This window comes from Piliocolobus tephrosceles, chromosome 1, assembly GCF_002776525.5.
Source record: "Piliocolobus tephrosceles isolate RC106 chromosome 1, ASM277652v3, whole genome shotgun sequence".
NCBI classification, from domain to species: domain Eukaryota; kingdom Metazoa; phylum Chordata; class Mammalia; order Primates; family Cercopithecidae; genus Piliocolobus; species Piliocolobus tephrosceles.
This window is the reverse complement of record NC_045434.1, coordinates 98,602,149-98,627,810: the sequence shown is the minus strand read 5'-3', so window position 1 is coordinate 98,627,810 and position 25,662 is coordinate 98,602,149. Positions and strand designations below refer to the sequence as shown.

The 25,662-nt window shown below is 52.1% G+C and overlaps 2 protein-coding genes across 8 annotated transcripts in view; both read left to right on the top strand.

The window, feature by feature from the left end:
• Nucleotides 1-1,544: 1,544 nt before the first annotated feature.
• Nucleotides 1,545-20,744, top strand: NECTIN4 (nectin cell adhesion molecule 4). Its single transcript, XM_023214407.2, has 9 exons — nucleotides 1,545-1,877; nucleotides 11,183-11,542; nucleotides 14,028-14,318; nucleotides 15,294-15,414; nucleotides 17,002-17,150; nucleotides 17,387-17,543; nucleotides 17,965-18,040; nucleotides 18,460-18,534; nucleotides 18,874-20,744. Exons 1-9 carry the CDS (start codon nucleotides 1,799-1,801, stop codon nucleotides 19,096-19,098), a joined length of 1,533 nt encoding a protein of 510 aa, XP_023070175.1. The 5' UTR covers nucleotides 1,545-1,798; the 3' UTR covers nucleotides 19,099-20,744.
• A 1,008-nt stretch (nucleotides 20,745-21,752) lies between these two features.
• The window catches only part of ARHGAP30 (Rho GTPase activating protein 30), a 21,613-nt gene continuing 17,703 nt past the window's right edge, over nucleotides 21,753-25,662 (top strand). For 4 of the 7 annotated variants that reach the window (XM_023214278.1, XM_023214276.1, XM_023214275.1 and 1 more), the window contains exon 1: nucleotides 21,843-22,197. In XM_023214278.1, coding sequence (XP_023070046.1) covers nucleotides 22,101-22,197 — 97 coding nt within the window. In that variant the 5' untranslated portion in view covers nucleotides 21,843-22,100. Of the gene's footprint in view, nucleotides 22,198-25,662 lie in introns of all 7 variants that reach the window. The other 3 variants (XM_023214277.1, XM_023214272.1, XM_023214273.2) reach the window with 2 other exon arrangements.

Below are 25,662 nucleotides of genomic sequence, written 5' to 3'. Positions count from 1 at the left end.
AGACTGAGACAAGATTATAAAATAAGCCCAACTTTCAAGGAGTTCACAGGCTACAACTCTTGCCCTGTCCCACAATTTAATACATTGACTGAATCCCTGGCATACAGCAGGCCTCAATCAATGTTTTTTTGACTTGAAGCTTACAATTTAGTTAAGGAGATAAGATGTGCACAAATTATGAGCACATAAGCTATAATAAAAGGACTAGCAAAGGCTGAGGAAGAATAGAAGAAAGATTAATTTGGGATGGGAGGAGCAGAGAAGGCTTCACGAAGATGTGGCATTTGAGGTCAGCTTTGAAAGATGAATAACAGTTTGACAGGTAGAGTTGGTGGGGATGGTGGTGGTAGAAAATCTACACGGAACAACTCTTCCTTACGGCTTCTTTATTCCTCCTTTCTGCCTCCTCCAGATGGAAGGGTCCTATTGCAAAACTTTAACCTATTTTTTTTCTCCTCCCACATCTATCTCTATATTTACCCGGTTTTTGTTTTAGCCCTAGTCTGCAAGTGATCTTGCCTCTCCCCTTCACTAAATTTTCAGTGAGCGCAGAATATGCCTTCTTCCTCTGGCTATCCCAGGGAGGCCAGTAAGGTTTTGTGTAACTTGGCGGTCACTTTTTATGCATTCAGAATGGAAACATGTGGTCTGACAAGGATGAGCGTACTTATAGGAATACAGGGCTCGTTGAAATTAAGATTGTCCTTGCAAAGTCCAGACATGTGGTCTGGTCTAATGACCTGGGAATACACTGGGTAAAATGACCATGGAGAGGTTAGAGACAAACCTCTGGTCATTCAAGTTGTGCTGCTGCGCTTTTGGGACTCCTGGCCGGGTAACAAGATGTTGAAGCTGAGAGAGGGCCCTGATAGGGAAGCCAGGAACCCCTAGGGCTAATTCCTTGGCAGCTTCCTTGGCTTCTCCTATATGGAGTTGGGATTAGAGGAGTTACGTAAGTTATTTATCAGGGGTCTTTGAACTACTTCCCTACCTCAGGGATAGAGGTGTCTGAGCAAACCATGAGACTAAGTTGTGTGTCCTCTGGCAAGTCCCTCCCCTTCTCTGGGCCTTGGTTTTCTCATCTGAAGAATGAAGTATACAGCCCAGCACTGACAGACTCCTTCCTCCTCAGTTCTGGCCTTCTCTGATTCTGTGGCTCCAAAGCTGAGACCCTCCAGGAGATCCGGGAACTTGTCAAGACCCCCAGGAGGTAGCAAGGCTAGCTGGGGTGTGGGACGCTTGGGTTCCTTTCTACTCACAAGGGCCTTGCCCCTGTTCATCCTGGCCTGCCCTGGTACCCCGGGCCTGCCTTAGCCCCCGCCCTTGCCTCTCCCTTCACAGCCCCTTCCACATACTCGCAGGTAAAGCCTGGAGCTGAGGATGGGACCCCACTGCCCCCACCCAGGTCCTTTCCTTCTTCCCTCCCTCCCTGGCGCCCATTAGCTAGCCCAGGCCGTGGGGGCGGTGGCTGCTGAGTCTCCGTGCCAGGCCCAGCCCCCAGAGACGCACCTGTTCTGACCTGCTGAGCAGGTTCCCAGGTTTCTGCCGTCGTTGTTGGCCACAGCGTGGGAAGCAGCTCTGGGGGAGCTCGGAGCTCCGGACCACGGCTTCTTGGGGGTAGCTACGGCTGGGTGGGTAGAACGGGGCCGGGGCTGGGTCCCCCAGTACAGACCCAAGTACGAGAGGCAAGAACTCTGCAGCTTCCTGCCTTCTGGGTCAGTTCCTTATTGGCCTGCAGCTGGCTCCCAGGGAGATCTCAGTGGAACTTCAGAAACGCTGGGCAGTCTGCCTTTCAACCATGCCCCTGTCCCTGGGACCCGAGATGTGGGGGCCTGAGGCCTGGCTGCTGCTGCTGCTACTGCTGGCATCGTTTACAGGTAGGACTTGCCTGAACCATCAGGACACTTGCTTCTGAGCCCAACCCGGCACTGACACACATGCACAAACACATAGACACACGCATGCACACACACATTCTCCTTCCTTTGACTGAACTGAGGAGCCAGTCTCTCTCTCCCACCTCCAGCTTCCAGCAGTGGCCCCAGAAAAGCCAGTATAGCCCTTCCCCTTCGTGTTTCCTCCCAGCCCCCAGGCCAGGTCACTATGTCTGGGATCCCTGACACCTCTGCCAAAGCCTTGCCTAGGCCTGAGCTGTCTTAGGGAATAGAGACCCAGTGTAGGTGGGCAGGGAGATGGGACTTGTGAGGATTCTTTTCACCCCAGGGTTTCCTGGAGGTGCCTTGGCCTACCCCCTGGGCTCTAGAACGGCTGCCTGGAACTGGGGCTGACTCAGGGCTCAGCTGGTTTCAGCAGTCATCAGGGTGCTGGAAGCCTGATGCCCACAGAGTGGATGGGGGATTTCTATTTCCTTCTCTTCTCTCCATGATGTTCTAGAGCACCAGGACTGGCACACCTGTTGGGGACTATAGGAGAACTGAGAATGCCTGTCACTCTTACCCCTCCCTTTCCCTGGACACAGTATTAGGTGCCAGGGTGGTAATAAGGGGGTTTAGATGGGTGGGGGTCTAAGATAGGGAACCATCTAGATAGGATGTGGTCCCCTTTTGTTCATCTCCTGTTCCCCCATTTTCTTAACTAGATGCCTCGTATTACTCCTCACCTCTTGTCTGTCTAACGTATATAGAGCAAATATGAATTATAGGAATGTATAATCTTCAGAGTAGAGGAGAGTGTGTGTGCGTGTGTGTGCACAGTGAGACTCAGTGGGATTCCATAGGCTGTTCCTAGGGTAATGAGTAACAGAAATCTTTCTCTTTCAAAAGATGGGGCCTGATCTGGATAGGACAGTTTGATTATTGGGCCCAGGAGCAGTAGCAAGGGAGCCTCTGTTGCCCAGCAAGATCCAGCAGTGATTCCCCCACCTCCTTCTCCAGCCGAAGCTTTGAGGAGGGGAATAAGGCCTAGATGTGTGGATTGGTGGAGGTATGGGCTGCTCCCACTCTGATTTTATAATAGGTCATGGCTCAGCCTCCAGTTGTAGGATACTCAGTTCCTACTCCTGCCATCTCCTCACAGTCCCCTACCACCTGTGTTTTAGTTCCCATTTTCCAGATAATCCTTCTCACTTGTTTAGGCCAAAAAGGTGGAGCCTAGTTGCTGGAGTCGGGGAACCAGCAGTCACTTTCCTGTGGGATCTACCCACACCTCAAGAGTGGGGTCATGCCATCTCAGGACTTGGAAGAGATCAAAGAGATCACCACTCCAACTCTCTCATTTTACAGATGAAAAAACTGAGAGAGATAGGCAAGTGAGATCTTCAAGATTACTCAATGTTAGGAGTTGACACACACACACACACACACACACACACACACACACACACACACACAATCTCTTTCCTTTGACTCTGAACTGAGGAGCCAATCCCTCTCTCCCAACCCCAGCTTCCAGCAGTGCCCCCAGAACAGCCAGTGTAGTCCTTCCCTTTCATGTTCCCTCCCAGCCCCCCAGGCCAAGTCACTATGTCTGGAATCCCTGATTATCTCTGCTCAGTGTTAGGAGTATGACAAGGGTTAGTATCTTGGTGTTCTGATTCTAAGTTCATTGAAGAATAGTACATTTGAATGCACACTGGATACAGCCTGGATACTAGATGCTGGAGATGCAATGGTGACTGTATCACATGGTTTTTGTCTTCCTTTTCTATGATGGCAAAACTGTTCTTACTAAGAGAAGCCCAGGGAAGGGGAAAGGAGACCCCCTTCTAGTTAGACCTCATGCAATGCCTGACAGTAAGGGATGAAGCCTGGCTCCAGATTGCCCCAGGAAGCTGGTAGCTGGTAGGAGGCCACTACGCTGCTGCTGCAGCTATAACCTGCACAGAGCTGAGGTTGCTCTGGGGGCTGGAGACTACTAGCCTGAGGATCAGATGGTCCTACCTCCACTACCACTCCCATTCTGGCTCTTCTGTGTATAGACTATCTTAAATGGCTCCCAGGAATCTGGAATGTTTCATGTCTCTGAAAAAAATCCTTGGACTGGGAAGTCAGGAGTCTTGGGTCCAGATCCCGTTTCCGCTATTAATCTATTTGGTAACTTTGGGCGGCGATGAAACCAGACTTCAGTAGACCAAGAGCTAGGACCAGATCATCTCTACTGACCTTCCAGCTCAAATATGATGACTCTGATGTTCCAGCCCTGGTTGAAGTGGGGTGCTGTGGTGTTGGAAGGGTCACTGGATCTAGTTGTGGAGATAGGAGGAGGAAAGGGGTTCTGGTCCCATCTCTCAGAGGGTACCAGAGTACCTTTCCCTAGAATACTGCCTTCCTGGCCCTACTGCAAATTCACCCCCTACCCAAATCCTGGGCCATTAGAGCTCTGAGCCCCAGGGCCCTGCCCCACCCCTGACAGGGAAAGGAGCCCAGGCTTGGGAGGCGCCTCAGCACCACAGCTCTTTGTCTCTCCTTAATGGGTTGAGTTTCCGGGTGAGGTCTCCTCCCTTCTCCCTCCCCCATCTCTTGCCCTGGGGCTGAAGGACCCAAATCCATGAGACACCCCTTCCCCCATTAGGATCCTAGTCCCTAGCTCTTTGTCTGGGTTCAGGAGCCCTGCAGGACCAGAGGGTGAGTGCTCTGCATTCTGAGGTCTGCCTTCTGGGGGTTAGGATCAGCTTTCTGTCTCAGGTTAGTTTCTTCCAAAGGGAGGGGCCCATCCTTACTTTTCTACTCCTGTTTACAGAGGGGGGCAGGCCCTTTCCTGTAGGACCTACCCAAACCTGGGAAAGCCAGCAAGGGAGGTGGTGAGAACTGGGAGAATCCCAGGGAAGCCCTGTGACCTCAGTGACCTTGTTCCCACCCTAGTGTTCAAGGAGGCCGGGCCAAGGAGACCCTAGCTACAGAGATGGTGATAAGGAGGTTAGAGTTCATGATTCCATCAGGTAGACCAGAGCCTCAGGATCTGGGGGTTCTCTAGGCGAAGTGAATGGGGATTAGCTACTTTGGGGCACAAGCCCAGTGAGAAGAGAATGATTGAATGTTCTCGCCTCCAAAAATTTGCCCTTGCTCTGGCCGAAGTCTAGGCAGAGAGAAGGGATGGAGGTGATATGGGGAATGAAGTCAGAAGGGAAGGGAGTAGAGAAGTCTAGGGTCTAAATTTGGGAAGAGAATCTAAAATGAGGAGGGGGCCAGGTGTGGTGGCTCACGCCTGTAATCCCAGCACTTTGGGGGGCCAAGGCAGGTGAATCCCTTGAGCCCAGCAGTTTGAGACCAGCCTGGGCAACATGGTGAAACCCCGTCTCTACAAAAAATACAAAAGTTAGCCAGGCGTGGTGGTGTACCTGTGGTCCCAGCTACTTGGGAGGATTGCCAGATTCCAAGGAGATTGACGTTGCAGCGAGCTGTGATCACACCACTACACTCCAGCCTGGGTGACAGAGTGAGATTTTGTGTCAAAAAAAAAAAAGCGGAGGTGAAGTTCAGAACTGGGGAGGCATCTGCCATGCCTCCTGAAAGAAGGCTGTGGAGAAGGTGGCTGAGGTCACTCTTTCACTGGAACAGGCAGCCTCTGGCCTCGGGAGATTTTCTCATAGTTTTCTGGCCACCCCCACCCCCTTCCCTCTAAATCTGGTGTGTCCTGAGAGCTGGAGTTGAGGCTGGGATTTGGGACGGGGCAGAGCAGGCCATGGTGGGTGGAGGGGCAGTGTGGAGCAGGGGTTAGGATCTCAGGAGTTTGGGAGAAGCTGAATCCTGGGTCTCCCACCCACAGTGTGGCTGTTGTGGTGACTCAGCCAGGCTCAGACTCTGGCTCCGGGGGGTTTAGGGGACTTATCTGTGCTGGGAGCTGTGTCTGGGCCATAGCCGGGGCTGCCTCAAGGCCTGTCCTCCCCATTGTTCTCATCTCCCTTTGTGATTGTGTGGCCCCCCTCCCCAGACACTAATCTGTGGGTGGGCGTTCTGCCCAGGCTGGGAAGCTCTCACTAAGCTGGGGGGCTTAGGACAATGGGGGGTAAGTGAGGGAGGCGGATGAAGGTGGAGAGGGAATCTTCTGGTTTTTAAAGTTCCTTAGCACTCCAAAGCCAAGGTGACGGGGAAAAGAGTGGATGGAAAGGGGTTTGCTGGGTTATTTGTGTCACCTGTCCTGGATGGGGAGCTTTGGTGCGTCCCTCCCAGGTCCTTTCTCACCCCAAACTCACCCACATACTCCAGCTCTCGGGTGGAGGTTGTTGCTGTAAGGGGAGGCAGGAGTTAACAAAGGAGCACGAGACCCTAGACAGCCTGGACCCCTCCCCCTAGCCCCAGGCAGGATTCCCCTCACCCCCTACAAACCCACACCAGACAACCCTTACCCAGGCCTGGAACCAGAGCTGGTTTTTCTGGTGGTGGCAGCAGCAGAACCCTGACAGAGATTTCCAGAGAGAGGCCTCCTTGGGGGGCCAGAGCTGCTGAGGGGCCCAGGGGAGTGGCTGGGGGTAGTGGTGAGAAATGTGGGAGTCCTTTTAGTAGGAACCCGAGGAGCAAGGGGAGAGGGAACGTTTGTTTTATTCAGCTGGGGAGTCCTTAATGGCAAGTTCCTATCACCTGGAGGGACAGTGACCTCATCTCTAGGTACTTCCACCTTAAGCCTGAGATGAATCTGTCCTCCAGTCTTGGGGTGAGATGGGGAGGGATGATGGGGGTGACATTCCAGGCAGGAGGCAGAGGCAAAGGCTCAGAGCCACATACCACTGACCGAGGGCAGCTGAGACAGAGAGACATGCGGAAGCCAAGATAAACCGACAGCAAAATATTTACTATGTGTACAGAGTTCCGCGAGAGAAGAATGCACTCCATGCATACAGAGGGTGTGCCACGCACATGGAATCGTGTGTGCATACACGTTCACACATACTGGTACATAGCTCTTCCCTCTGGACACAGACAAGTAAGTACATATATGCCCCTAAGATAAGACATGAACACATATATGTGCCAAACACCCACCAGTTTATGCCAGGAGATAGCCTCGCATGCTTTTGAACCAGCACTCAGACTGGCCAGGCCCTTAGCCACAGCTCCCATATACAAAAAACTCATACTTACTCCCTCCTTCTCAGACACCCACCTCTAGGACCCCTACATTCACACCTGTAAGTCCCAGCAGGGGATCCTGATGGAGAAAGGCCCCTCATAAAGAAAACCTACTTCCTTAAAGATGCTCTTGATGGCTGGGTATCAGCAAGTGCCAGCCTCAGTTTCCCCTCCTGAGATCAGAGGCCAGGCTCACATAGAAAGGAGTGTTGAGACCCAGGCATAGGGTGGGGAACAGCCAGCCAGCCCAAACCTGGAATGGAGGGCCTGTCTGGGAGCGGGCGGGGTACACAAAGGGCTGGGCTCCCAAGAGGCCCGTGGGGGCCTGGCCGGGGTTGGGGAGGCCAAGGGCAGGGATCCCGTCTGGCCAGTTGGGCCTGTTCTCTCCCTTGCGCAAGGTGGTGGTGGCTGTGGCTAGGCTTGCTGCTGTGCAGCAGCTTCTGAGTCACCAAGGCTCCTGACCAGCGTCCTGGTGCTCCAGGGAGGAGGGGTGGGAGGGTCAGAGGGAGGAGTGTCCAACCAGCCCAAGTCCACCAGCCTCAGCAAACAATTTGCAACAGAAGGGTCCGTGGGCTTGGCCTGGCCTGGCCACCACATGCCCGCAAGGTGACCTCACCAGGCAGGCAATGTGTCTCCTTTGGTCTGATGACATCATCATGCTGACGCCAGGCTGACACTGGGTGGAGGAGAGAAGGAGGAGGCAGTCCTGGCCTGCCCTGGCCTGGAAGCCTGGACTCCTGGGTCTGTTTAGCCAAGGACAGGGATTCTAGGGCTCAAATTCTATTTTCTCTTCTCTTGTACCCTAGGGTGGTAGAGGGGTATGCAACTGGAGGAGGGTGTTGCCTCAGGCTGAGATGTTCCTACCTAATAGTGGATTTAGAACAATGAGGATCTGTGGGAGATATCCAGAAAGGAATTTCCTGTTTTACTGGGTTCCTAAGTCTGTGAAGCTTCAGTTTGTCCCCTAGAGGTGGGGATCATCGACTCACAGGTGAGAACATGGAGGACTGAGATTCAGGCATGCACTGGATATCTAATGCCTGCTGTACCCTAAGAAGGTATTTTCCAAGGGAAATATAGGTGATTAGTGGTGGGGAGGCAGCAGGTGGTTGACTAGTATAGGAATAGGGTTGGAAAATATGCCATCTGATGTTGTTTCAGAAATAGTCTTTAGAAAGGTTTGAGTATCCCAGTGGGGCAGGTCTTGGGATCCCTGTGACCTTCACAGACAACAGCGTTTGAAGCAAAGGATATGTTGTGCTGCAGATCCCTACCCAAGCTCACTCGCAGCCCTTCCTTGGCAGCCCTGTTCTTTCCAGTGCCAGGAGGAGAAGAAGCCTGGGATGGGTGCGGGTGGTTAGCTGGACTCCCAGGCTGGGCTGGGTGGGACCAACATTAGCTTAGGCAGGTCAGGGCCCTGGTATCTGGCCCTGCAGGTCTATCCTGTCCCATCTGGGCCCTGTTAGCACCCAACAGCATCCTTCTTCCCTCTCCTGGTAGCAGGGCCACAGAACCCTTTCCTGTGCTCTATGTGCTGCCTCACTAAAACCCTCTGATCCATTCTAGTGGAGCTTCATTTCTTCCCTTCATGCCTGCCTCCTTCCATCCCTGTTTTTTTTCCTCTGTCCAGTCTGGAGGTGCTCCCTTTGGCAGTGAACCCAGTTAGCTAGCTAGCCCAGCCTATCCTGCCTCCGCCCCAAGGTTACCATGTAGTGTTCCTCCCTGGCCAGCCCAATGCTTGTTCCTCCTCATTCTTTTTTTTATCTTTTTCTTTTTTTTTTTGGTACAGCATCTCACTCTGTTGCCCAAGCTAGAGTGCAGTGGAATGATTAGCTCACTGCAACTTCCACCTGCTGGGTTCACCAATTCTCCTGCCTCAGCCTCCCGAGTAGCTGGGACTACAGGCGCCCGCCACCACGCCCGGCTAATTTTTGTATTTTTAGTAGAGACAGGGTTTCACCATGTTGACCAGGCTGGTCTCAAACTCCTGAGCTTGGGTGATCTGCCTGCCTCAGCTTCCCAAAGTGCTGGGATTAAAGGTGTGAGCCACTCTGCCCAGCCTGTTCCTCCTCATTCTACACTTTTCTTCTGTCTCTCTCATTTATTAATTCACCTGTTCATTCATTCATTCAGTCAATAAATGTTGATGGAACGCACATACCACTGAGCACTAAATCAGAAACAATGGTTCCATATGTGATGTGAGGCCCAGAAAACAGGGATAAAGTGCTGTGACAGGAGTGAAAGCAGGGTGATGAGGAGCACAGAGGAAGGGCACCTAATGCTGCCTGAGGTGGGGGTGGGAGGAGGGAGGACTCCTGGAGGAAATGATGCCTAAGCAGAGTCTTAAATGATGAGTAGGCGCTACCAGACATAGGGAGGAGGGCATTCCAGGCAGGGGGTATTGTGAGCAGAGGTGAGGAACAACAAGGTGTGTGGCTTGCTGGGCAGAGGCAGGGACAACACACTGTTGGGGATTGCTGGGGCACGCATTCCAAAGCAAGGAGCTCTTGCCATCCCAGCATGTTCCTTTGCTCTGCTCCCAGGCCCCAATCCCCATATTTCACTTTTGATTCCATGACTCCAAATTTATTTCTTCCCAACAGTGAACATCCTCAGGCCCTGTCTCCCTCATAAGTTACTCATCCTAGAAATTTAGGAGCTGTCTTTGAGTCTTTCCTCTCCTTCATCTTTCTTTCTGGTCAATGACCAAATCCCTGTCAAATCTCCCCCTGAAACTGTCCCCTCCTATCCCCTCCTGGCACTACTGCGCCCAGGCTGCAGCTGCAGCCTTCAGTGACTGCCCCTCACCACTTGCTCATGGCACTCCCTTGCTAAGGAATCTTCAGTGACTCCCCATTTCCTCTTGACCAAGTCTGAATTCCTTTGCTCATATGGAAGTTCCCCGGTGATTTGGCCCCACCCTGCCCCAACCATATTTTCCACTCCTGCTCAACACACACACCCTGTATTAGGCTGGGTCCTCTCCTCTTTGCTTCCTGAACAAGCCACCTTCTCCATCTCCTTGGTGTTTGCTCACCGTGGTCCCTGACTTAGTATGCCTTTCTAGGCCTCTCTGCCTCCTAATCCTACCTAACTCATGCATGGGGCCCTCCCAAATGATTCAGTCCCATAGTGATTGCCCCATCCCACAGTTGGCCTATAACACACCCCTGAGCACTAAATCAGAAACCATCATCACATGTTTCCATATGTGTCTCCATATGTATCTCTTGCTCCTGAGCAGACCTCAAGTCCCATGAGAGCAAGGAGTGGATCCTTATTTGCAGATAAGGTAACATGATGGATAGCTCTGATTCCAGAATTCCTGAGGGGTTCATTAATATGCAAAATACTAGCCCATTGTCCTAGCCCTTTGTCCCTTGGCCTCCGATTCTGGCTTACGATTCTGACCCCATTGCTGTGTGCCTGCTCTGATCTCATCTCTCTGGGCCTCTGACCTGGGCCCTTTCTGTCTTTAGTGGCTTGCTCATTCCTGCCTCTGAGCCTTGGTTCATGCCTTTCCTCCCACATGGAACACTTCCTGAGCTATGGGAATCCAGGTCTCTCATCTTCCAAGCCATGAAAAGAATGTTCCAAAGGGCCCACTGAATAGACGCTTCCTACCCTATGTGACCCATTCCAGACACCAACAGTTTTGGATTCTTGCCGTGGCTCCCAGCCACACTTTCTGAAACTATCCACTTTTTCCCGGTTGGTGGGTTGAACCTCCTCTGAAAGTTTGTTCATGGCTTTCCCTGTTTCTTTGTGCATAAATTCCATTTCCCTGATGACTGTGAGCTCCCTGAGGGCAGAGGCTGGGTCTCCTGTTCTGTTACAACCTCCCACCTTGCAACTGCTCAGGATACAATCCTAGGCTGCAAGAGGGTGTGAGTCTTCCATAAATCGTCTGTGTGGCCTTAGGCAAGCCACTTCCTCTCTCTGGGTCTCAGTTTCCTCATCTGTTAAATGGTGATAATAACACCTACCTCTTGGGAATGTTTTGTAGATTTAATAAGGTAATGAACTGAATGTGCTTTGCAAGCACAAAATGCTCCAGGAGTTCCGGCCACCTTTGCTGTCATTATCATTATGAATGTGCTCCCCCAGCTCTGGCAGCACCCTTAATCTTGGCTGTCCCTGTCTGCCCCCTGCAGGCCGGTGCCCCGCGGGTGAGCTGGAGACCTCAGACGTGGTAACTGTGGTGCTGGGCCAGGACGCAAAATTGCCCTGCTTTTACAGAGGGGACTCCGGCGAGCAAGTGGGGCAAGTGGCATGGGCTCGGGTGGACGCGGGCGAAGGCGCCCAGGAACTAGCGCTACTGCACTCCAAATACGGGCTTCATGTGAGCCCGGCTTACGAGGGCCGCGTGGAGCAGCCGCCGCCCCCACGCAATCCCCTGGACGGCTCGGTGCTCCTGCGCAACGCAGTGCAGGCGGACGAGGGCGAGTACGAGTGCCGGGTCAGCACCTTCCCCGCCGGCAGCTTCCAGGCGCGGCTGCGGCTCCGAGTGCTGGGTAAGTGGGGCTCTCTGGGGATGGTCTGAGCTGCTGTGGATGCAGGGGGAAGCAGAGATTGGGACTGCAGAGATGGATGGGGCAGAAGTAGAACAGGAATAAAAAGTAGGATCCTGTTTAGGTGAGGGAGCTTCATCCAGCTAGCTCTCCTTGTACCCAATCCAGAAATTCTCTCCAAGTAACCCCAAAAGCTGGGGAAGATTCCATTTATTAGGAAGTTCTTCCTTCCGACGACATGAAACTCCCTCTGTTACTTTTGCCCTGTGGCAATATGGCACGGCTTATTCTCTTTTCTGCACAACAACCTTTCCAAAAGCAGAGGCCCTTTGTCATGCCCCACCCAAATCTACTCTTCTCCAAGCTAAACTTACTGGTTCCTGACACAGTTCCACCAAAGACAGTTTCAAAGCCTCTCTCACCATCCTGTGCTCCATGTTTTTTTTTTTTTTTTTACAATGTGGGTCCTGAATGTGGACACAGGCCCAGCTATGGTGTGGCCATACGCGACCAGTGGGGCTAATACCTTCCTTGATACGGACCTTCAGTGAATGTGGTCTGAGATCACAATCACTTTTTAAAATTTTTAATTTAATTTAATTTTTTTGGACGAAGTCTCGCTCTGCCGCCCAGGCTGGAGTGCAGTGGCGCCATCTCAGCTCACTGCAAGCTCCGCCTCCCGGGTTCACGCCATTCTCCTGCCTCAGCCTCCCGAGTAGCTGGGACTACAGGCGCCACCACCACGCCCAGCTAATTTTTTTTGTATTTTTACTAGAGACGAGGTTTCATTGTGTAAACTAGGATGGTCTCGATCTCCTTACCTCGTGATTCACTTGTCTTGGCCTCCCAAAGTGCTGGGATTACAGGCGTGAGCCACCGCGCCCGGCCACAATCACTTTTTAAACCATCACTTTATATTGTGGGCACTTGTGGTCAACTCTGGACTTATGGTCAAGTCTTTTCCATTCTGTGTTAATATTTTGAAGATAAAAATAAAGGTTTTTTTGCTGGGTGAGGTGACTCACGCCCTGTAATCCCAGCACTTTGGGAGGCTGAGGTGGGCAGATCACCTGAGGTCAGGAGTTTGAGACCAGCCTGGCCAACATGATGAAACCCCATTTCTACTAAAAATACAAAAATTAGCCAGGCGTGGTGGCTCGTGCCTGTAATCCCAGCCACTCGGGAGACTGAGGCGGAGAATCGCTTGAACCCAGGAGGCGGAGATTGCAGTGAGCTGAGATTGTGCCACTGCACTCCAGCCTGGGTGATAGAGGGAGACTCAGTCTCAAAAGTAAATAAATAAATATAGGCCGGGCGCGGTGGCTCAAGCCTGTAATCCGAGCACTTTAGGAGGCCGAGATGGGCGGATCACGAGGTCAGGAGATCGAGACCATCCTGGCTAATACGGTGAAACCCCGTCTCTACTAAAAATACAAAAAATTAGCCGGGTGTGGTGGTGGATGCCTGTAGTCCCAGCTACTCGGGAGGCTGAGGCAGGAGAATGGCATGAACCCGGGGGGCAGAGCTTGCAGTGAGCTGAGATCCGGCCACTGCACTCCAGCCTGGGGGACAGAGCGAGACTCCGTCTCAAAAAAAAAAAAAAAAAAAAAAGTAAATAAATAAATACAATAAAGGTTCTTATAGTTCCCCTTTATTCACATATAAGTTAATAACATCAGCCTTGGAGTGAAAAAAAACCCAAGTGTAAATATAGGCTTTGTCACCTAATAGCTGATAACTTGGGACAGTCACTTAACTTCCTTGTGCTTTGGTTTCCTCATCTGGAAAATAGAGATAATAATACCTAACTCACTGTTGACAGAATTTGAGATAACATTTATAAAGTATTTAGCATAATAGCTGACACATAGTAAGTGCTTACTAGGTGGTGGTTATTATTATTATGTAGATGATATCTGGTTAGTTTTTTAATTACTTCATTATTTTTATTTTTTAAATGACCTATGTTCATTATAAAAAATTCACACAGTAGGGAAGGATACAAAGTCACCTCAATTTCTACCATTCATCTGTGTCTCCATGAAATAAGAGAAGGAAAGGGGGCCTGAAAGTTGTTTTGTGATTTATTTTTTTGTTTTTTTGAGGCGGAGTCTCACTCTGTCGCCCAAGCTGGAGTGCAGTGGCATGATTGCGGCTCACTGCAACCTCCACCTCCCGTGTTCAAGCAATTCTCCTGCCTCAGCCTCCCGAGTAGCTGGGATTACAGGCACCCACCACAATGCCCAGCTAATTTTTTATATTTTTAGTAGAGACAGCGTTTCACCATATTGGCCAGGCTGGTCTCGAACTCCTGACCTCGTGATCCGCCTGCCTTGGCCTCCCAAAGTGCTGGGATTACAGGTGTGAGCCACTGTGCCCGGCCTGGGGGCCTGAAAGTTTGTACTTGCACAAGACTGAAATGCGATGAGTGGGGGCCTCCTAACAGGGGTTGTGCAGACCTGTGACCCCTGCCTTTCCCCATTTTCAGTGCCTCCCCTGCCCTCACTGAATCCTGGGCCAGCACTAGAAGAGGGCCAGGGCCTGACCCTGGCAGCCTCCTGCACAGCTGAGGGCAGCCCAGCCCCCAGTGTGACCTGGGACACAGAAGTCAAAGGCACAACGTCCAGTCGTTCTTTCAAGCACTCCCGCTCTGCCGCCGTCACCTCAGAGTTCCACCTGGTGCCTAGCCGCAGCATGAATGGGCAGCCACTGACTTGTGTGGTGTCCCATCCTGGCCTGCTACAGGACCAAAGGATCACCCACATCCTCCACGTGTCCTGTAAGTACTTGGATGCTTGGGTAGGGAAGCCCAAGGGGTTCTGAGCAGATTGGTGGGAAGCCATAGGTCCCTGAGCCAGGCCGGGCTGGCCAACCTGGGTCCTGGAGGCTACAGTGTGTAAGAGAGCACTAGTTCAAATGTGGAAGACCTGGAGCCTGATCCCAGAGGATAGACCTCTCTGAGCTTCTGTGTCCTTATCTTTACAAAGGAGATTGCCCTGCTTCACGGGGTTGTTGGGAGAATCAACTATAAACATGGAATTGAAAACACTTTCTAAAATATTAGTTTAGGATTTGGAAACAGATAAACTTAGACAAGCCCTAGTTCTACTTACCAGCTGTTATTCAGTTGTGTTAGGCTTCATTTTCTTTATCAGCAAAATGAGTATAATTATTTATAACTCATACCAACTTTAGAGGGTTTTGACGGGAATTAGAAATTATGAATGCAGAGCAACTCACACAGTGCTTAGCACATTGAAGGTGCTTGGTAAATGGTAGATACTATTTTCCTAGAGTTAGATTTCAAGCTTCTGGAGGGGATAAGACTGTTTTCAGCATTTGGCTCAAAGTAGGTCCTCAACAAATGTTTGTTGAAGAAATGAACGAACTAGTAGGATTGTTACACTTTTGAAGAATCAGGCAACCTTTATTCAGCACCTGTTCTGTGACTAGCACTATGCTAGGCAACACAGGACATCCAGAAAATGTGTGATGGGTCACTACCTTGAGGGACTTATGGCCTCATTGTACAGGTAAACCAATATAGACTCTCTGAGCTTCGAGAGGGGAGGGAACAGTGTGGCCAGGAGCTGTCAGCAGGGTGGGGCTGAGCTAGGTTTGGCAGCAGATGAGTAGGATGGAGAAGGGCAAGGGAGGGTATTTCAGGCAGGGTGGGGTGGGGGCAGAGCCCTTTGAGGTACCATATGATCAAAGGCATCATTCCCATTCTTTCTCCTCCCACCTCCCATTCCAGTCCTTGCTGAGGCCTCTGTGAGGGGCCTTGAAGACCAAAATCTGTGGCACGTTGGCAGAGAAGGAGCTATGCTCAAGTGCTTGAGTGAAGGGCAGCCCCCTCCCTCATACAACTGGACACGGTAAGGGCCCGAGCCTGGGGAAGGCCTAACTTGAGACTAGGTTCCTGCCCTCTCAGGGCCAGGGTATACTCACTATGGGATGGGACAATATATTCTGAGCCCCCAAATAAATTGGGGTATGTATTGACATCTCTTGTATTATTATACTCATTGTACAAGAATATGCATGGTCACCATATATTATTGGCTTGCCCAGGGAATCTAAGATACATGGTCATTAGTAGGGAATAAATGGATAAGCCCTTAAATTTTTTGTCTTTTATTTTATTTTTGTTTTGAGACGGAGTCTCGCTCTGTCGCCAGGCTGGAGTGCAGTGGCGCGATCTCGGCTCACTGCAACCTCCACCTCCTGGGTTCACGTGGTTCTCCTACCTCAGCCTCCTGAGTAGCTGGGACTACAGGCACCCGCCACCGCCCCCAGCTAATTTTTGTATTTCTAGTAGAGACAGGGTTTCACCATGTTGTCCAGGCTGGTCTCGATCTCAAGACCTCGTGATCTGCCCACCTTGGCCTCCGAAAGTTCTGGGATTACAGGCGTGAACCACCATGCCTGGCCCTTGTCTTTTATTTATTTATTTTTTTGAGATGGAGTTTCACTCTGTTACCCAGGCTGGAGTGCAGTGGCGCATTCTTGGCTCACTGCAACCTCCGCCTGCCAGGTTCAAGAGATTCTCCTGCCTCAGCTTCCCAAGTAGCTGGGATTACAGGTGTGCGTCAGCATGCCCAGCTAGTTTTTTGTATTTCTAGTAGAGTCGGAGTTTCACTATGTTGACCACACTGGTCTTGAACTCCTGACCTCAGGTAATCCGCCCGCCTAGGCCTCCCAAAGTGCTGGGATTATAGGCGTGAGCCACCGTGCCTGGCCTTGTCTAACTTTTAAATTGTGAAATATAACACAATATTTCGATATTAATATTTTGTATATTTATGTGAAAGCATAAAGTGCACAAGACAGCTGTCTTTTTGCAGTTGTTAAGCCAACACTCCTATAACCACCACAATATTGCCAGCACCTCGAAAACACCCACTACCTCCAGTTCCCTCAAGGCATCCTTGGCCTTTTTCCAAGGTCTGAAATATCTAGAGAGTCAGGGAGAGGTTGGGTACACATGTGTGTGAGCCCATGACGGGCATGTTCTCACATGTAAGCATATGAGCGATGCATGTGGCCTTGTGCCTGGGGCTATGTTCATGTATCCTGCCATGCAACATCATGGGTGTTGGAGCAGGCAGTCACATTTTCCAATTACCTCTACACCCAGCTAGGAGTGGAGTGTCCTGTTGTGTGGACTTTATAACGTGTACCTGGTACCCAGTGTTGGATGACGTGATGCCTGTGGAAGCATGTGGGATGGCACACGTGTGGATCTTCCCCGGGTGTGTGTAGGGGGTGCCCAGGTCAGGCTGGGCAGCAGGGAGAAAGGACTTCTGCCTAGACCTGCCTGGTGGAGGGAGGGGCACCGTGGGAACAGCCGGCGGCTCTGGGTGACGTCATGGGGGTGGAGGGTGGAGAGCTGTCTGGACACGTTGGGTGATGGTGGCTTCAGCCCTTCCGGGCTGGCACCCTTCAGCTTCCCTGTCTTCCAGGCTGGATGGGCCTCTGCCCAGTGGGGTACGAGTGGATGGGGACACTTTGGGCTTTCCCCCACTGACCACTGAGCACAGTGGCATCTACGTCTGCCATGTCAGCAATGAATTCTCCTCGAGGGATTCTCAGGTCACTGTGGATGTTCTTGGTAAGCACCGGGGCAGAAGAAACAAGGGACCTGAGCCAAGGGCTTGGTGGGAGCAGCGGGAAGCAAGACAGAGACAGTGAACTGGGCAAGTGTTTATTCAGTGGGGGCTGGACTGTGTGTCTTTTGCAGAGAGTCAAACTGAGGTGTGGTTTTAGATGTTTTGTGGGGGAGCTGTGAGGTCTGGGGTGGGTTGTGGCTGCAGGCTTCCACCTCAGACAGTGGCCTGTCTCCAGCAGACCCCCAGGAAGACTCTGGGAAGCAGGTGGACCTAGTGTCAGCCTCGGTGGTGGTGGTGGGTGTGATCGCCGCACTCTTGTTCTGCCTTCTGGTGGTGGTGGTGGTGCTCATGTCCCGATACCATCGGCGCAAGGCCCAGCAGATGACCCAGAAATAGTGAGTACTGGGCGCTCCTGGGTGGGTAGAACTAAGCTGAGAACAAAGAAGAGGATAGCAGGAGGTGGGCCAGGACCGAGAAGACTGGGTGGCCTGAAAACTGAGGAGTTTCAGACTAGAGGTGGGCAGGGTCTTTCTAGGGCTGAGGAGGAGCTAAGGGTCTGGAGCACAGATGGAGCACTCAATCCTTCCACCTTAGTGAGGGTCAGATCCATGTGCCTGGGTGTCGCCAAGTATGCACACGCACACAGCACACACATGCTCTTCAGCTGCACTGCCGTCTGCAGCCACACACTCGCACTTGCAGGGCCAGCACGGCACCCACACCCTCCAGGCCTATCTCACTAGGCTCAGCCAGGATAGGCTCAGCTTGGAAGGCTGCCACTACCCTCAGCTCCTGACAAGGGTGTGTCTTTCCCAGTGAGGAGGAGCTGACCCTGACCAGGGAGAACTCCATTCGGAGGCTGCATTCTCATCACACGGACCCCAGGAGCCAGGTGTGTGCCAAGGTCGGGTGCATGCATGCAGGAGTGTAGTCACACTGGGGTCTGCTTGTGCCTGGGCCTCTCTGCAGACCAGGAGCACAGCTCTCTGCTGGGTCAGCCACTGACTCACAGCTGGGGCTGGCTAGGGTAGAGTTGAGAGGGTGTAGTTGCTTTGGGTCTGCTAGGGCTGCTCCAGAAGGCCCCCTTCGGCATTGGCCTAGGGCCTTCTCTGGGAAGCCACCATCAGTTCTGCTTCCAGGGTGGGTTTGGGGTGGCAGTGGGGAAATGAGGATGTTGTTTCCAGGAGAGAATGGACCTGTTGGGTTGGGGGACAGGTGAGTAGGGAGGAGGCTGGTGGAGGACAAGAGGGGAAGAGGCTGAGGAGAGGAGGCTGAGCCCTGTTCTAACTCCCCCATGTCTGGGCCCTGCAGCCGGAGGAGAGTGTAGGGCTGAGAGCCGAGGGCCACCCTGATAGTCTCAAGGACAACAGTAGCTGCTCTGTGATGGTGAGGCCCCCGGCCCCACCGGTGTCCCCACCACTCTCCTCGGGCCCCTGTCCTGGTCCCAGATATGGTGCGTCAGCAGCCCACTTACCAGTCCCTCTCGCCTTAGCCCTGGCTCATGCAGCCCAGCACCGCATCTCTGCTACATCTTTGTTCTCCCGTCTCCCCCTCCCCATGCCTAACACTTGTTCCTGGTCCCCGATCTCTGGGCCCCTATGCTTCTGAGGCAACCCTTACCCCTGCTTGTGCCTGGCCTCTGATCCCACCATGACCCAGCTGTTCCCCAGCATGTCCAGCCACCCTGCTTTGGTTTCTGACTTGCCCTCTGCCCTTGGTCTCCAGAGTGAAGAGCCTGAGGGCCGCAGTTACTCCACGCTGACCACGGTGAGGGAGATCGAAACACAGACTGAACTGCTGTCTCCAGGCTCTGGGCGGACCGAGGAGGAGGAAGATCAGGATGAAGGCATCAAACAGGCCATGAACCATTTTGTTCAGGAGAATGGGACCCTACGGGCCAAGCCCACAGGCAATGGCATCTACATCAATGGGCGGGGACACCTGGTCTGACCCAGGCCTGCCTCCCTTCCCTAGGCTTGGCTCCTTCTGTTGACATGGGAGATTTTAGCTCATCTTGGGGGCCTCCTTAAACACCCCCATTTCTTGCAGAAGATGCTCCCCATCCCACTGACTGCTCGACCTTTACCTCCAACCCTTCTGTTCATCGGGAGGGCTCCACTGATTGAATCTCTCCCAGCATGCATGCAGGTCACTGTGTGTGTGCATGTGTGCCTGTGTGAGTGTTCACTGTGTGTGTGTGGAGGGGTGACTGTGTCCGTGGTGTGTATTGTGCTATCAGAGTCAAGTGTACTGTGGTGTATGTGCCACAGGATTTGAGTGGCTGCGTGGGCAACACTGTCAGGGTTTGGCATGTGTGTCGTGTGGCTGTGTGTGGCTGCCTGAAAAAGCAGGTATTTTCTCAGACCCCAGAGCAGTATTAATGATGCAGAGGTTGGAAGCAAGAGGTGGAGACTGTGGATCAGACCCAGGTGTGCGGGCATAGCTGGACCTGAAATCTGCCTCCGGTGTGAGGGAACCTGTCTCCTACCACTTGGGAGCCATGGGGGCAAGTGTGAAGCAGCCAGTCCCGGGGTCAGCCAGAGGCTTGAACTGTTACAGAAGCCCTCTGCCCTCTGGTGGCCTCTGGGCCTGCTGCATGTACATATTTTCTGTAAATAAACATGCGCTGGGAGCTTCTTGCAGGAATATTGCTCCAAATCATTTTTAATTTTTTTCTTTTTTTTCTTGCCCTTTCCATTAGTTGTATTTTTTATTTATTTTTATTTTTATTTTTATTTTTTTTTAGAGATGGGGTATCACTATGTTGCTCAGGCTGGCCTTGAACTCCTGGGCTCAAGCAATCCTCCTGCCTCAGCCTCCCTAGTAGCTGGGACTTTAGGTGTACACCACTGTGCCTGCTTTGAATCCTTTACTAAGAGAAAAAAAATTAAAGAAAGGCTTTAGATTTATCCAATGTTTACTACTGGGATGGCTTAAAGTGAGGCCCCCACCCCCAACACCAGGGGGTTAATTCCTGTGATTGTGAAAGGGGCTCCTTCCAAGGCATCTTCATGCAGACAACCCCTTGGGAGGGCACCTGAGAGCTGGTGGAGTCTGGAATTAGGGATGTGAGCCTAGTGGTTACTGGGTAAGGTAAAGTTGCATCCACAGTTGTTTGTGATACTTTGGGGAGTTGCTTGGACTTGGTGACAAGGGCTCCTGTTCAGTGGTGCTGTTGGGGAGAGAGAGAGCAGTGATTATAGACTGAGAGAGTAGGAGTTCAGGTGAGGTGAAGGAGGTGCTGGGGGTGAGAATGTCGCCTTTCCCCCTGGGTGCGGGATCACTAATTCAAGGCTCTTCTGGATGTTTCTCTGGGTGGGGGCTGGAGTTCAATGAGGTTTATTTTTAGCTGGCACACCCAGATACACTCAGCCAGAATACCTAGATTTAGTACCCAAACTCTTCTTAGTCTGAAATCTGCTGGATTTCTGGCATAAAGGAAAGGCTCCCATCCTTCATTCCCTAGCCAGCCTAGGACTTTGAATGTGGAGCGTGAAGATCTAAGATCCTAATATGTACATTTTATGTAAATATGTGCATATTTGTACATAAAATGATATTCTGTTTTTAAATAAACAGACAAAACTTGTTCTGTCTGGTTCCTGTCTTGCCCCTTGAACTGTGTAAGCTCTGAGTCACATACTCTCTGCCTTGGTACCATCGTTCTGGTAGTCCCAAGTAGGGGAGGACTTAGGATGCCTGTAGCTGGGAGGGATAGGGAAAGAACTGGCTTCCACAAGGCCTTTGGCCATCTCTGAGAGTCCCCAAGTAGGAGAGTGGAGCGAAGAACCCTTTCGAGGATGGCCAGTGCCCTAGTTTGCAAAGTGTTTTAAATTCCTTTTTTTTTTTTTTTTTGAGATGAAGTCTTACTTTGTTGCCCAGGTTGGAGTGCAGTGGCATGATCTTGGCTCACTGCAACCTCCGACCCCCAGGTTCAAGCAATTCTCTCACCTCAGCCTCCCGAGTAGCTGGGATTACAGGCGCCTGCCGCCACGCTCAGTTAATTTTTGTATTTTTAGTAGAGATGGGGTTTCACTTGTTGGCCAAGCTGATCTCAAACTCCTGACCTCAGGTGATTCACCCGCCTCAGCCTCCCAAAGTGCTGGGATTACAGCGCGAGCCAGTACTGGAGACTCAACAACAGCTATGTGAAATAGGCAGCAGTGTACCCTTTTTACAGTACAGAACCCAAGTTCTGTAACCCAAGAAACTGGAACCCAAGTTAAATAAGTTGTACAGACTCTTAGAGGTGGGAGCACTTAAAGGTCCTCTAGTCTTCTCCCTTCGTTCTCCTAGGTGTGGAAACTGAGGCTCAGTGAAGTAAAGTGATTTGACTGAGGTGCTAGACCCATCAGAGGCAGAACCCAGGCATCCTCCATTGTGCGTGTGCTTTTTACAGCCCTGTGTCACCTTGCTCCAAGGCAAGCCCCAGGTCTTGGACCCAAGAATTCTGGTCTCTAAGGGAGTCGGTCACCTGCTTACACCCCAGACGCCATCACCCCACCCCAGGGCTCTGACATCACCTTCCCTGACCAATGAACGAAGTCCAAGCAATGGGTGAGGATGTGAATGTCAGCTACCTCCCCCACCCTAGGCCCTGTGGTTGCAAAGATGCTCTAACAGGAAGTGGGTTAAGGAGCTGCACTGCTTCCTGCCCCCTAAAGCTGAGCGGGGCGAGGAGGGCGAGTGCCAGGCTGGGCCACGAGACACAGGACACTGTTTCTTGCCAGGGTCCTGGTAGCTTCCTCTTCAACAGCCACTTCCGTGTGGCCGGGGCCCCAGGGGCAGGAGCTGCTGCCCGTTGCCCAGGCCACCCTCCACCCCCCAGTTGGGAGCCCTGCCTCCCTGGGGCCGGGCCAAGCCCAGCAGCTGGCTGGGATCCCATGGGGGACTGGTAAGGCACAGGTCTTGGGGCACAGAGGTGACCGGACCAGTGCCCTGGGGCTCTGGCCATGAAGTCTCGGCAGAAAGGAAAGAAGAAAGGCAGCTCGAAGGAGCGGGTTTTTGGGTGCGACTTGCAGGAGCACCTGCAGCACTCAGGCCAGGAGGGTAAGGAGGCCGGCTCAGCTTCTGCGGGGTGGGTGGGGAGGCACTGGGCATCTGCAGCCCGATCCAGCCTGAAGGGCAGAAGCAGTTTCTGGTTCTCCTGGGGAAGGGGCAGTGGCCTGGGGTCACCATTCAAGAGACCTGTAAGTGGGCAAGACAGGAAATGTGTCTCAGTGAAGAAGGCAGGGCGACTCCCTTATGTAACTTTCTGGGGATGGGGTGGCTGAGGGGATAAGAATTTGAGCACCCAGGGAGCAGTGAGGTGGAGGATGGAGAGACTGGAAACCGAGGAGGAGTGGATGAAACAGTGGGCAGGTGACTGGGAACAGGAGAGGGAGGGTGAGGTGACAGGGTCAGGAGAGGAGTGACCTTAGGTCTGAATGAAAGGAGACAGGAGAATGGCCCCAGAAGGGTCTCAAGATGGCCCTTGAGGCCGGTGGTTTCCTGGCTGGAGAACACCCAAGGACAAGGTCATGGGCTCTGTTCCCACTGCTGCCTTGCTGGGCCACAGGGGAGGATGTGGGGCTGGAAATAGCCTCTGCCTCCAGTCGCTGTGATTCTCTTGTTCTCCCTATGCAAAAGAGAAACAGGTTCAAAGTGGGGGGCAAGGGGAGAAGCTGCTGAAATGGGGAAGAATGAAAGAGAGGGCGTGAGGCCTGGCTTGAAGCTGGAGGTGGAGGATGCAAAGGAGGGTGGGTGTGGAGCTCTCTGTGGAGCTCACCCATCTCCCTCCTTGGGTTACCTTAGAGTGGGCTTTGAAGCCAGAAGGACCAGGGACAATATCAAGTTCACCACGGGGTCTGGCATGGAGCAGTCACTCAAAATCATTTCTTGATTCACTTTGAAATTGAACCCAGGTATCCTGGCTGCCCAGCCCAGCTTGTTTTTGGCACTTCAGGCTCCTCCTAGAGAAGGGCATAATTCTTTCCCCACTCCACCCCATCCCACCCCACCCCAATCTGTCATTTCCTCTTTGTCCCCTCCTCTGCTCTGGGCTGTGGTGCTTGCAGCGGAGGGAGGGTGATGGTGGTTCCCAGATCATTTCCTGCTCTTAGCCACACCCCTGCGTCCCCAGACACCTCCTTCCCCTTTTCTCCTCCCTTGAGACGACCCCTATCCCCACTGCCCTTGGTTAAGGGAAAGCCCACACTCCAAGGAAGAGTGTTAAACAGCTGAAGCGAGCTTATTTGAGCCTTCCTCTTCTCACTGGGCAGAGTGGAGGTGGCACAGCTATCAGTGCAGGACTTACTCCTTCCTAAGGGATTCCTCTCAAGAGCTGTGATTCTTAGCCAAGGACCACGAGATTTAATTGGGGATGATGTTCTCCTCCCAGCTCAATGCAAACCCTCAGTTCAGCCTTTCCTGGTACTGCCCTTTGCTGTGGCCCACCAACCAACCCTACCTTGAAACACTGAACCCATAGCCAGCCCAGACCCTGCTCCTATAACCCTCCTGGCCTCTTCCTGCATTCCTAGCAGGGAAGGGGCATGCTCTCTAGAGGGGACGGACATCTGACTGCTGAGTCCTGATCCTAGGTGAATCCCAGAGCAGGAGACCAGAACCTCACCTGAACCCAAGGCTGGGTTTATCTTGGGCACCAGAGTAGCAGTGGTGGCTCCTTCTATCCCCCAGGTCTTCCTGGTATAGAGAGGTGGAAAGTGGAAGGAAGGACAGAGAGAGGCTGGTGATGGTTCCTCTCTTTAACCCAACATCCACAAAAAAATGAAAGCAGACAGATCTGTGTTTTTGGTTAATTTATCCTCCCTGATCACGTTGGTCTCCCCCATCCTCACAACCTTGCTCCATCTCAGCCCTCTCTCCAGCTCTTTGCCCCAACATGGGTCTCTTCCTTCCTTAAGCCCTATATGTACTCAGTTCTTTCTTTTCCTAATCTTTGATAGATTGTTCAGATTTTTTTTTTTTTTTTGAGACGGAGTCTCGCTCTGTCCCAGGCTGGAGTGCAGTGGCATGATCTCAGCTCACTGCACCTTCCGCCTCCCAGGTTCAAGTAATTCTCCTGCCTCAGCCTCCAGAGTAGCTGGGATTACAGGCGGGTGCCACCACGCCTGGCTAATTTTTGTATTTTTAGTAGAGAAAGGGTTTCACCATGTTGACCAGGCTGGTCTCGAACTCCTGACCTCATTATCCACCTGCCTTGGCCTCCCAAAGTGCTGGGATTACAGGAGTGAGCCACTGTGCCCAGCTGATTGTTCAGGTTTCTAATTCTCCAGGTCTGTAAGCTTTGGGCCCTCCTCCCTTACCCTACTCTCATTTCCTCGATGTCTCCATCCCTTTGACTTCATCCCTCCAATCCTGTCTGTAGCTTTTATCTGTGACCTCAGCTCTCTGATCTTTATCTCCCTAACTCCCCCATCTCTGCGACTCTGTTGTCTCTTCCCCATCTCCTTGACCCAGTTCTTCTATGGCTGTGACTCCTTAGGTTTTTGAGTGTCCTCTTTAAAGGACTCTGGAGGTTCAAAATCAGCAGAGAAGGATAGGATGGAGAAGACCTGGTTTGGATGCTGCTCATGTGACAAAAACTTGGTGGTTTAGGTGACAGCCGACTATTTATGAGTCAAAAGAGTTGCCTTAGCATTAGGCACCCAAGAGTACAGCAGCAGTTCAAACAAGGAGGGGCCTGCCCTATCTCTGCATTCAATGCTGGGAACCTGAGGTCAGTGGGATCCTAGAAAATGGGAGCAGGTACTGAAAGGATGGATGCTGAACTGTAGGGCTGAGACTAAGACAAGGCAAGAGACGTGGCTAGGGTGCAAAATTTAAGGAAGCACTCACTTTCAGTGTCGTACAATTGCCCTAGGTACCTCTTTTTTTTTCTTTTTTTTTTAAGATTCAGTCTTGCTCTGTTGCCCAAGCTGGAGTGCAGCACCACCATCTCAGCTCACTGCAACCTCGACCTCCCGGGTTCAAGCAATTCTCCCTGCCTCAGCCTCATGAGTAGCTGGGACTACAGGCACGCACCACCATGCCTGGCTTCTTTTTGTACTTTTTAGTAGATACGGGTTTTTGCCATGTTGGCCAGGCTGGTCTTGAACTCCTGAGCTCAGGTGATCCACCTGCCTCAGCCTCCCAGAGTGCTGGGATTACAGGCGTGAGCCATGACGCCAGGCCGCTAGGTGCCTCATTCTCAAGGAGGTACTCAAGACTGTGCATGGGCATGGCTGGCATCTGCATGGCCCTGAGAATAACTGCTTCCTTAAATTTTGCACACTAGATGCTTCCCTAATCCTACTCAACTCCTGGCTCTTATGTGCAGGAAGATGAAGGGTCTGGAAGTCAGGTTGTATGAGAGTTGAAAGATTGTGGTTGGCTGGGCGCGGTGGCTCACACCTGTAATCCCAGCACTTTGGGAGGCCAAGGCGGGTGGATCACTTGAGGTCAGGAGTTCGAGGCCAGCCTGGCCAACATGGTGAGACTCCGTCTCCAGTGAAAATACAAAAATTAGCTGGG